We start from the raw sequence: 11,448 nt of genomic DNA, 5'->3' as shown, positions 1-11,448 counted from the left end.
GAACAAGCTTCGAGCAACCCTAACCTTACGAGACGATTTTCCAGGTTAGATATGCCATGGACTTCAATACATGGTTTAGGCAAAAAGTTTCTTCAAATCAAAATTTTTTTGATTGCGAATTCAGATACATGTTTTGGATGCCAAGTGCATGGTGAGAAAAGTTCTTTTTGTTTTTTGAAGCAGCATGGTGATAAATGATATTACTCAATATTGCTTATTGTTCTCAAGAACAGAGTTTTCGGAGCTGGCCAGTATTAAGGATCACAAAGAGTGATAGAGAGTGCCTGTTCTAACCTTACAATGAAAGATCCTCCCGTACTGCTATGTAGATTTTTAACAATTTTTAATGAAGTTAGTTCTCAAGTTCCATCCAAAGCATTGATCTTAATATGGCAAACAAGCAAAAGCATAAACATCCGTTACAATTTCAGATAACAAAAAATTACACTCTGTTCTGAAACATGTTGCTTAAAGATTTAAAAAAAATTCAAATGTTCATATCGTGTAAGCTTTAAGCATAAGACTATGACTCCTCTTTTTTTCACATAAACAACAGTTCTCTAGTACATATTGGCATGATTACAATTTACAAACAGAAAGAACAATAAGAAAATGTTGCACCTTAGTCTCTAGCTAAAAAGAGCGAACACTCGGTATTCCTGCTGTAGCTTCGAGCATGTTTATGTATTGTTCTTGTGCAAGCTAACAATGCCATCCACAACTTTGCATAGAGTGATATGCATTTTCTTCCAAGGGATTTAAAGATGATAAAAAACCTCAACATAGAGAAGCAATCCGATAACACCATGTTCAAGCCACATGACATGATGGCTCCTCAGTTAGTTACAATTTTGAGGAGCTCGATGTCGAACAACAAAGTCTTGTCTATCAGTCCTTGGTTCTTCAACACGAAATCCAAAGCTCTTTGACCCTGTCAAAAACGCAAATAGTCAAAATGGAAAACTGGGTAAACATACGAGGGAGGAGGATCGTAACGAAACCACGGATATGAAGTTCAGCACCGAAAATGTCGTTGGTTGTGGCCCCTTATTGTTGTAGTCATTATCTGGATATCCCAATTCTGGGGGAACTATGATCCTGCAACCCTGTCAGTTAAAGTATGAGATACATAATTCATATAAACAGACACTTGCCCTATCATCAATATCATAGCTGTTGGCCAAGAGTACTCATCGACACTCAAACAAAAGACTGATAAGTGATCCAATCTATCTGAGAAAAATTCATAGCTTGAGTAGCTACATCAGACTAAAAGATAGTAAGAATTGCTAGACAAAGCTGGAAATCTGCCGTTCCATCCCGGTAGGGAGGTCCTACTAGATAACAATGTAGACAAACATACCAAACGTTATCTCACACACAATCGTATCGCAGTTGTAGAATTTGGCCAATACTGAAAAAAGGGTTTACACTCAGTACGCAAGAAACATTACCTTCTAACGCCACCAGGAGCCATTCCTATAATAGCTTCCTCAAAAGCTGGTATAACCTGGATGCTCGAAAAGCAAGCAGTACCATCAAAAACTTACATGTCGTCAAGAAAAAGATCTAAACAAGCATGTGTACCAACTATCTTGCAGTTACTCACCTGTTGGGATCCAACCTTAAACTTGAAAAACTCTTTTTCATCACCCTGCGAGTAAAATAAGTGGAAAGGGCAAACAGATCAACATGTTGATAGACTAGGGTGTAGATAATTACACGAGCTTGTCCATGAAGCGTGTAATACCTCAAAGGAACCCCCTTTTGTTTTGTTTCGAGCTTCAAATATGCGGCCATAGTATCCTATGGTATAACCATCCCAGTCGACCTTAAAGGCACATTTAAATTTCAACATCAGACAGTTTCTCCAGCTCAACAGAAACATCAAAATGTTAAAAAGTGCTTGTGTTGCCTTACCACCACAGCATCTCCCATCTTTGCAGTTGGGCCTTTACCCGGTCGTAAATCCTGCATCCCTCAAAATCTTGAATTAGTATCTACACTTTAACAATGAATTAGATCCATAAATGATAAACTACTTAACATAGATAACCTTGTACTGAAGACCTGATTCTGTTTCTACGTAATCAGGATATTTCATTTTCGACTTCCCGTAATCCTTCCCTCGAATTGCTGGCACTGTGGATCCGAAAATTGCATTATGTACTTATGAAAGCAAACATGTTAAATAGAAGAAAATTAGTAAAACAGTTGTATTGCCATAACTAAACAAACATACTGTCAGCAAATTCAGATGCCACGGCCACTCGACTCTCTTGATCGCGATACAAGACTCCCAGCATAATCCCAATGCCTGCGAACAATGCTTCCCTTCTCCCGACATCCCCTTCCCCGCTATTCAAAACAACTGCACCAATCCGACGAAATTTTTGGTTAATTCAGATGCAACTGAAAAACGACGCACTAATGAGAAAAATTCTGAAAAACAAAGATAGTTATTTCACCATTCAACATAGAAACCACTGAATTGCAACATCTTTGTCGCTTTCTGACAAGAGATCGTTTCGAAATGTTCCATTCAATTACTCTCTAAGGTTTAGGCAATCAGGAATTAAAATCCGTCAAACCATTGAAAACATAATCTACAAACCTTCATCTAAAAACCATAGAAAATCAAGGACTTACCACTGAGGAAGTAGAACCTTTGCCCAAGGAAGGAGGAGATAACATTACTGTGGTTGACGTTGGATAAGCACTGCTCTTGTTACTACAACTACTAGTAAAACATCCAAAGAGCGAAGACGACATAGACGCCATTAGAGGCAGCCCAATTCTTCTTCTTCTTCTTCTTCTTCAGAGAGAAGAGAAAGACAAGTTCTAAACGAGAGGCAGTGGCTTTTTGCGGGAAGATAACGACCAGAGATTTCTGGAGATATCCACACGTACGATTATACCCTCGACTATCTTCTTATATCAAGATCCTATGCCTTTATAAACTGGAGGTGTTTCTGTCTATTTGCTACTTCGAACACGTGGTAAAAGAGCACCTACTGATAAACTGAAGTAGGAGCTTTCTCCACCGAAGCTCCAAAGTTCGAGCTCTCTGATAAGTGGTTATCCAGCTCCATCAATTCTGCCGCTTTGAGCTCTCTCCAATTGTAATAAGCACGAATGTAGAAGGCGTCTCTGTTAATGGTCATCCAGGCGGAATTTGGCTGTTAGTCAGTGGTCGGGCAACTGAGACAGGTAAGTAATATCTAACCAATAGCAAAGAAGACAGTTGCTTAACTCGAAACCTCATTTATATAATGTTCTCAGATTCAAGGAGATAAAGGAAAACAGTGTTTATTGTATGAAGTAAAAGAAACCTAAATTCTGAAATAGAGAAGAAGATTTACGCTCTCTCACAAACACACACAAATACATACTAATACATTCATTACAATTCTTAGTCAACCCCTCTTACAGTGTATCTATCTTTTTACCAAATTTAGGGAGCTGGCTTTGTCTTCAAGGGTGACCAAAAGACTGTCAAAACTCTTCTTGAAGGAGTCCACTCCTTCAACTTCTAGTTGAGTTCCAACTTCATTCCAGTCAATTCCGATTTTCTCAAGTGCGATGTAGACACCTTCAGCTTCGGATAAGTTTGCATCGATAGTTCTAGAAACAACTCCGTGATCGATGAATGCTTGGAGAGCTTGGTCTGGCATTGTTGACACCTACAGAGATCACCAAACAGAAAAATATCGTCCGTTGTCAGTTCAATATACATACATAAAGTATTCCCAATTAAAAAGATGCATATCTGGTCCTTAAAGGGAAAGGCGCTTACCGTGTCTGGTCCAATTAGAGGAGCAACATACAGGGTGTCTGAGTATGCAGGGTTCTTAACACTGGTTGAGGCCCACAACAACCTCTGCTTCTTTGCACCTTTCTTCACCAGAGCCTCCCATCTTGGACCGGAGAACTTCTTTTGGTAAAGCTTATATGCTAGTGCTGCTTGGGCAACTGCAGCCTATAACAATTCAAAGTACAAAGTACGAATAACTTTGTCATCAATATTTGAAGTATTAGATCATACTCAAACAAGTGGAAGGGTTAGAGAGTATAATGACTTACCTTTCCTCTAAGGTTCAGAGCTTCTGGGGTCCCGATCTTCTCAAGCATCTTGTCAACAAGGGTATCGACACGACTGACAAAGAAGGATGCTACACTTGTAACCCTTGAGAGGTCACTCAACCCAGAAGCCTCAAGACCATCCAAGTAAGCATCAATGACTGCTTCATATCGCGAAAGAGAGAAAATGAGCTACACAAGATAAGAGACAAAAGACAAGAACAAGGATGAGTTGAGATCTACAACAAGAAAACATATCCATGAACTGAAATATCTGAGAAGTGGGTTTTGTTCTTTGTAGTAATCTATAGCATACCACTGGGAGTACCACCTACAGGAAGGTATTCATGTAGGTGCAACACAATGACTGGTTGTAAACAAAAAATTTTCTTTCTTTGAATTTTCAACTGGGAAAAAATTTAAATAAAGCCCAATATTAACTAATTTCTTAATAGGAAACAAGCCTAATCAGTAGCATTATGCCATTAACTAGTTTGGACCTTTTCAGCATATGTGAAGTAGTGCAGTTAAGGTGATCTGTGACAATCTTTACCAAGGGATAGTTAGAAGAATGGATCTGGCATCAAGCAATTACTAGAACAACTTTATGGTTTGATCTTAGAATCACGTATCTAATTGAATTACTTGGAACCCAAATTATAGCTACTATCTGTGTATAAAGAACTTACAGTTACATTGACGCTTATGCCAAGTGAGATAACATCCCTGATAGAAGGAACGCACTCTGCAGTTGCAGGGATCTTTATGTAAGCATTTTTACAGTTAACCACTTTATGAAGCCACTTAGCAGCCTCTACTGTCCCTAGTGTATCATCAGCAAGTTGAGGGGAAACTTCTACAGATACATATCCATCAGCTCCATCAGTTTCATCATAGATGGATTCAAAAAGTTTGCACGCATCTTGGATATCCTTAATCACGAGCTCCCAGTAAGCATCTTCAATGTTCTTTCCTGCTAGAACAAGCTCCCTGCATAATTCAAAAGGATCAAAGTCTTAACACAAAAACCATGCAGTTCTAATATTGTAAACTACCAGCGGCATAAATATGTAATGGAACTACTTGGTCAATCATACAAGGAACTATTTAGTTACCTGAACTGATCATTGTACGCGCTTGATGTCGATATTGCTTTCTGGAATATCTGCAATTATTAACAAAACAACCAGGCAATTGAGATCCTGTTCAACCATTTCCTAGTACATATAAAAATTGGTCAACTAAACGAAAGAACTTTAAATTACCGCGGGGTTACTTGTGACACCTCTAACTCCACTTGAAATCAATGGTAACAAATCTGTAACAGGTCGGCAAAGATTATCATACCAAGGACTTTGTCCTTGTTTGTCATAGAGATCATGAAGGACTGTTTTCTTTGCATGTGTCCCATTTCCATCACCTTTAGAACATCTAACACTGCAACACATAGAAACGGTTCGGCGCAATTAGAACTAATTATCCACTTTAAACACCCAATCTATCAATACTACTTACAAGAACAAATAAAAATCCTCCCGAAATGTATTCAAAGATCAAACCCTTATGATCCTTTAATGGGTTTGGGTTATGTACTTATATGCCTTTACCTGAGTTACAAGAATCAAAATTTCCTCTACTGAATCAAATCAAGATACAAAATTTAGTGAATCAAACTAGAATATGTTCTACATACAAAAAAGGGGCGCAATCAAAAATTTAAAAATGAATATAAACCAAAAGAAAGAGCCCAAAAACATAAAATATGATATATTTTGATGATCAGATCAAAATCAAATGAATATGCACTTACTTTAACGAACTAGTCTCTGTGTTTCTGCGAAGTGATAACTTAGAATTAGAGAACCCTTTGTTAATAGAAGATCTGTTGTAGAAATTTATTGAAACTTTTGGTTGAGATGAAAGAAGTCTAGACGATGATGATGAAGAAGAAGCAGCAAAGTTAGGAGTTGAGAGCTTAGAAATGGAAGCCATGGATACAGACAGAGAGAGAGAGAGAGAATGATTTTAGGGTTTACAAGTTTTGACTCCCGTGGGATATATATGGAGGTAGGTGAGTTTGGTGAGGCTGCTGCTGCTGACTGCTGGAGGAGACGACGAGGCAACAAAAACAAGGGTGGCGGTGATATATCCGAGAAACAACGGACCCGATCCATATTCGAAATACGATATTACCGCTAAAATGTACACAGTATCACAACCATGGATTGGTATTACAGGTTTTTTTCTTTTTCCGGTGGAGAACTTAATTATCATTAACAACATAACGGATATATTGTCCGAATTGGTTATTATTTTGAAGATTATACGAACTTGACTTGTACTTCCTTTTACATGCAGAGAGAACTATAGGTACAACACCGATATTAGAGATGCCGGTCTCACAAACATAGCTTATACTCTGCCCCAATTAGTAAATTACTTGGTGTAAGGAAGACATACAGTAGTAGAGTGAACAAATGGAATAGGGTACATTCGGGTCTAGTTGTATCCGTATCCACTGCCCCAATTAGTAAATTTCAAAAAGTGGCTTCAAAGTTCAAACAGTATCGAAGTTTGGCACATGGGAAAACAGAAAGATGGTGTTATGTTAGTTGGTGAAGTTGTTAGCTGTACATCGGGGTTGGTGCGCAAGTAGCTGTTAGCTGCACTCAGCCAGGTGAGTTATGCAGCTTCGCTCTTTCTCCGATTGCTTTCAGGTGAGTTAATAATATGTGGTATTTACAACTCAGCCACTCAGGTGAACACCAGTACAGTTAATTGCCTACGGACGAACAGTAAACATTAGCATCAGCACTTCTAAAAATACTTTTATAAGTCCTCGTAACGCTAAAATCCGTTGAATTACAAAAACAATTCATATATTTAATTATAGACAGTGTATGTTACGAATGAAGTCCCATGATTCCCATCACCTCTTGAACCATTCCAAAAGACAGTGTCTCTGTCTCTGTAAAGTGGCCTTACACGAGACGAGGGTGGTGAACTGAACTGCTTAGATTAGAGAAATCAAAATCCTTTGACCAGATTTCATTGTTTAATAATGGGTTGGGTATATAATAACGGTTCTAATTGGTAAAACACAGATAATTCATGTTGCTCAAGTAGAGACTTATTTCGGTCAACATCTTTCTTATTTATTAGGCCTATTCCTATGCGCATGCTAAAGGAAAGTTGTTTGGCGTATCAGGTGACATGGCAAACCAATTGCGCCATTGTGGGAAAACCAATAAGCGATAGACTTTCTAGCAAGCGATATTATGATTATCGCTGGCGTTATACATTAAACCGAGCGATTTAAATAGTATCATTGGCGATATTAATATTATCGGCCACTAGATATTTTGTAACGGCTATTTACCCCCCTACTGGTTCCTATATATACGCCTTCGTATTTCTCCAAGATACTCATATCTACTTCAACCTATATTTCACCAATTTCTCTATGTCTATTCTCATTTGAAATTTCATAATCATCAACGGAGAGATCCAATCAAGAAAGGAATGTTATTAAGAATCGGTTTAGATTACAACAAGAAATGCATCGAAGGAGGTTGCAAGAACTTGATGATGAGGAAGCTGAAGATAATAAACGAATCGACATTTTGATGCTTGTACATACGGGCCGAATACCTAGAGTTTCAGAGCCACAAGAAGTATTCTCAAGAAGGTATATGTATCGGGGGAGGGAATTTTACCATCAGAAGCTGATGCACGATTATTTTCTTCTCAATTCTGTGTACTCTGATCAAAATTTTCAAGGTCGATTTTGTATGCCTCGTCTCTGGTGATAAAGATTATTGAAGAGCTTTGTCGACTAAAACCTCAATTTAATTATCAGTGTGATGCACTCAATATTAGAGGTCATAGTCCTGAACAAAAAGTTAGTTCGGCTTTAAGGATTCTAGGTTACGACACTCCAGCGGATGCGAACGATGAGTATCTTCTTATGGGTAAAACAACTTCATTAACCTACCTTTCATTGTTTTGTGAAGTAATGATTGATCATTTTGGTCCAACATATTTACGAAAACCAACCGAGGAAGATGTTAGAGAAATATTGAGGGAGAATGAGGAAAGGGGATTCCCAAGAATGCTAGGTAGTCTCGATTGTATGCATTGGGTATGGCAAGGATGCCATGTTTATTGGGTCGGTCAATATAAGGGTCATTATCCAAAACCAACAGTTATCCTTGAAGCTGCTGCTTCTTATGATTGTTGGATATGGCACGCTCTTTTTGGTCTTCCGGGTTCACAAAATGATATCAATGTTTTGCACAAGTCGCCTCTGTTTGAAGATTTGAAGCATGTAATTTGTCCCCAAGTCCGTTTCATGATCAACGGCCACCAGTACACTTATGGCTATTATCTTGCGGATGGTATCTACCCAAAATGGTCCACCTTGGTTCAATCCTACCGTCAGTCTCCTGCCGGTGCATTGGGTCGTTCATACCGGCATTTTAAGGATGCCCAAATGGCACCGAGGAAGTATGTGGAACGCGCTTTTGGAATTTTAAAGAGGAAGTTCGCTATCATTTGTGTCCCATATCGCGGGTTGAGTCCTAGTGAAATGCACAAGACTATGCTCACTTGCATAATTCTTCATAACATGGTAATTCAGGAAACCCATCGTGATCCGGAGTAGACTAACTATGAAGACGAAGATTTGAGGCCGGAGATTCAACCAGAAAGAGGCGTCCCTGCAAGGAATTATGCTCAAATGACTAATTACAATCAGAACCGAAATTTGTATGACGGTTTAAGAGAAGATATGAGATTGAATCTTTGGCAGAGCATGAAAACGATGAGTTATGTATTTTAATTTAAGTTATGTATTTTTCTTTAAGTTAATGAGCAATAGACTTATTTAAGTTAATGAGCAAAAACATTTCAAATTAATCAACTTTTCATTTCAAACTAATATTAAGTAGAATGCAACAACAACATATTAAATTAAAATACAATATTTTAAATTAAAGCTTAATTTAATACATCAATCATCTAGAGGAACTACTACATCAAACTCATTATTATTTCCATCCTCATTATCATCACCATTGTTGTTAGTAAATCCAGCTTGTTGTTCAATCTGTGCTTGAATTCTGTCAAATTCAATTTGCCACACATGTTTTTGCTGGGACTTCATAATTGAAGTGTTAGCTTGAAGAATGTTATGCTTATCATAGTCAAACCCAAATTTTTCTTGAGAAAGACGACCTTTTTTACTCTCCCCGTTTTCAAATTTCCTATCAACTGCTCTTTGCTTCTCGACGGTCTTTTGATGTTCCATAAACTCCGCCATGTTAAATCAATTGGAACTCCCTCCTTCTTGAGCTAATTTTCTAGCTAGTCTTGCATTGTTCCTCCCTGGCAGTTTTCTCTTACCATCATTATAATTATTAAAAACTAAGTTATCATTTGGGTTTCTTGCAGTATCTGGTGAAGAATTTGATGGACCTGGTGAAAATGGCGAACAATTTGGTGTTAAGGGAGAAGAATTATATGGTTACCTTTCAGGTACTTGTTGATTAGTTGATAAGAAATATGGATTATATTTGTTCAACCCCTTCAAAATATAATAACAACTTTCGTAAGCGAACTGTTTACCATGTTTTCGCTGCCAATCTGTACGAACCTGTCTTTCAAAATCAACATCCACCTGACCACTCTCCTTGCCCGCTCTCTTATCTTGCATTATCAATGCAACATAAGCGGTTACTTCCATGTTGATTACAATGAAGTATTCTGCCAATCCTTTTTCATCACGACCATTGATATTCATGGTTTTTTCTTCATATTTACGAAATATATTTTCCCGCATGGTGTTACCATGTTGTTGTGCACCATCGATACAATCTTGGGTAAAAAAAAAACATAATTACGACAAATACATTAATCCTCTATCATGTTGTATTTTGTACCACGGACTATGGTTCTTTTAGTTTTCCCTTTGCCTTTGCCTTGACTTTGAGATTGTGAATCCATATTACAAGAAATAAAGAATTGTAGAGAAGGTGTGATTGTTTTAGATTTGAATAAGAAGATTGGGAAATTCTAGAGAGATTTAGAAATTCTTGTGTGAGTTGAAATGAGATTGAAATTAGGTATTTATAGAGGGGAAAAATAGTAGTTGTTGGATGAAGATCTGATAAGCGACGATCAGACCGGCGAACGATAGCTTGACTAGCCTTGGCGCTTTAAAGACCAGCGAGCGCTATTATGACCATCGAACGATGGACACTCTATCGCTCGCTGGAAACTCCATCGTGTATGCCTATATGTTATTCCTGGGATATAGGCATATGAGTTTGGCAGTTTGGCATATCCATAGTTGGTATGTGCATAGGGATAGGCCTTAGGGATGATAATTTTCCCCTTATTTATTAGGGATGACAATTTGTAAACTGCGAAGGTAGGGGTTCGAACCCTGTAACTAGTAGAAATCATTTATTGAGGAGTTAAAGATGTAGTACAAGGCCAATCCACCAGACCATCAAAAGACAAACAAAACAAAAACAAAACACCTTTCCCGTGGGGACTCGTCTCTATTGGACAGGGTTTTACCCGCATAAAAGGGAAACGAAGTGGGTTACGGGTGCGGATATGGGGTGGGAATAGGATATGAGGTCTCGGCCCCATATCTGCCCCACACTTTTTATATCTGGTATTTAGACATTTGTTATAAGTTTTATTTATTATTTCATTCAATATGTTCATAAAATTCATTAAGGATACAATGCGTATAAGGTATTTCCACCACTTAATGATCGATCTTGGAATGTTAATTATATTTTCTTTTATTTCATATTTATAATCAAGCATATTGGATTATAACCAAGAACCGCAAATAATTGGGAAAAAATCTACATTTAATGGCTTCACTATTAGTATAACTTTTTTCTTAAATGTTTGGATTCAGTGGCTATATTTGATAACATTATATGTATTTCATAATATTATGGGTAACCCATGGAAAACCCATCCCCTATGGGTATTTCCCATACCCGCCCCGCCCCAATTCTTACGGATAACGAGTAGGGGATAAGTTTTATTTTTTTGAACGGGGAGGGGATGGGATTCAAGGTCCCCGCTCCATACCCAACCCCATTGTCATCCCTATTGCTCATGAGATAATTCATGCCATGATAAGGAAAACGAAAATCAAGATTGATTTTATAGCTTTCAAAATAGACATGGTTAAGGCTTTTGATCTTGTTGAATGTAAGGACGGGCCTATAAATGGAATAACCTGGGTTATAGCCCTTCCCTGAATTTGGCTACTAAAATTTTTAGTACATATATTGGACTGAACGATTTTCTCAGCCTACCTAAAAAATTAACAGCCCATTT

General features: G+C 37.9%; 2 protein-coding genes across 3 annotated transcripts; both read right to left on the bottom strand.

Moving 5' to 3' along the window:
• Positions 1-403: 403 nt before the first annotated feature.
• On the bottom strand, positions 404-2,913 carry LOC113271401 (peptidyl-prolyl cis-trans isomerase FKBP19, chloroplastic-like). Of its 2 annotated transcripts, none has more exons than XR_003322132.1 (10): positions 2,650-2,913; positions 2,469-2,553; positions 2,243-2,371; positions 2,057-2,142; positions 1,921-1,971; positions 1,751-1,831; positions 1,610-1,654; positions 1,455-1,510; positions 1,023-1,106; positions 404-931 (listed from the first exon to the last, which is right to left on the bottom strand). XR_003322132.1 is itself a non-coding variant. In XM_026521253.1 (10 exons), the coding sequence occupies exons 1-10, from the start codon at positions 2,779-2,781 to the stop codon at positions 836-838; spliced, it is 837 nt and encodes a 278-aa protein (XP_026377038.1). In that variant the 5' UTR covers positions 2,782-2,912; the 3' UTR covers positions 404-835. The 2 variants fall into 2 exon arrangements, 1 of the variants encoding a protein (XP_026377038.1); XM_026521253.1 differs by having other exon boundaries at positions 1,023-1,098; positions 2,650-2,912.
• A 331-nt stretch (positions 2,914-3,244) lies between these two features.
• Positions 3,245-6,155, bottom strand: LOC113271400 (transaldolase-like). Its single transcript, XM_026521252.1, has 7 exons — positions 5,891-6,155; positions 5,346-5,517; positions 5,196-5,245; positions 4,770-5,070; positions 4,084-4,272; positions 3,797-3,979; positions 3,245-3,683 (listed from the first exon to the last, which is right to left on the bottom strand). The coding sequence occupies exons 1-7, from the start codon at positions 6,070-6,072 to the stop codon at positions 3,438-3,440; spliced, it is 1,323 nt and encodes a 440-aa protein (XP_026377037.1). The 5' UTR covers positions 6,073-6,155; the 3' UTR covers positions 3,245-3,437.
• Between the last annotated feature and the right edge of the window lie 5,293 nt (positions 6,156-11,448).

The sequence above is a fragment of the Papaver somniferum genome, chromosome 4 (genome assembly GCF_003573695.1).
Source record: "Papaver somniferum cultivar HN1 chromosome 4, ASM357369v1, whole genome shotgun sequence".
In the NCBI taxonomy this organism is placed as follows: domain Eukaryota; kingdom Viridiplantae; phylum Streptophyta; class Magnoliopsida; order Ranunculales; family Papaveraceae; genus Papaver; species Papaver somniferum.
The sequence above is the reverse complement of the archived record's forward strand: the minus strand, read 5'-3'. Positions and strand labels throughout refer to the sequence as shown.

Bases quoted from the DNA above. Each gene is read 5' to 3' on its own strand.
- LOC113271401 (XM_026521253.1), bottom strand. From the start codon at position 2,781: ATGGCGTCTATGTCGTCTTCGCTCTTTGGATGTTTTACTAGTAGTTGT. The intron at 2,372-2,468 runs GTGAAATAACTA...GGATTGGTGCAG, and splicing joins AGTGGTTTCTATGTTGAATG to TTGTTTTGAATAGCGGGGAA. The intron at 932-1,022 runs GTGCTGAACTTC...CGTTTTTGACAG, and splicing joins CACAACCAACGACATTTTCG to GGTCAAAGAGCTTTGGATTT.
- LOC113271400 (XM_026521252.1), bottom strand. From the start codon at position 6,072: ATGGCTTCCATTTCTAAGCTCTCAACTCCTAACTTTGCTGCTTCTTCT. The intron at 5,246-5,345 runs GTAATTTAAAGT...TAATAATTGCAG, and splicing joins GTGTCACAAGTAACCCCGCG to ATATTCCAGAAAGCAATATC. The intron at 4,273-4,769 runs GTAAGTTCTTTA...TATCTTGTGTAG, and splicing joins GCATAAGCGTCAATGTAACT to CTCATTTTCTCTCTTTCGCG.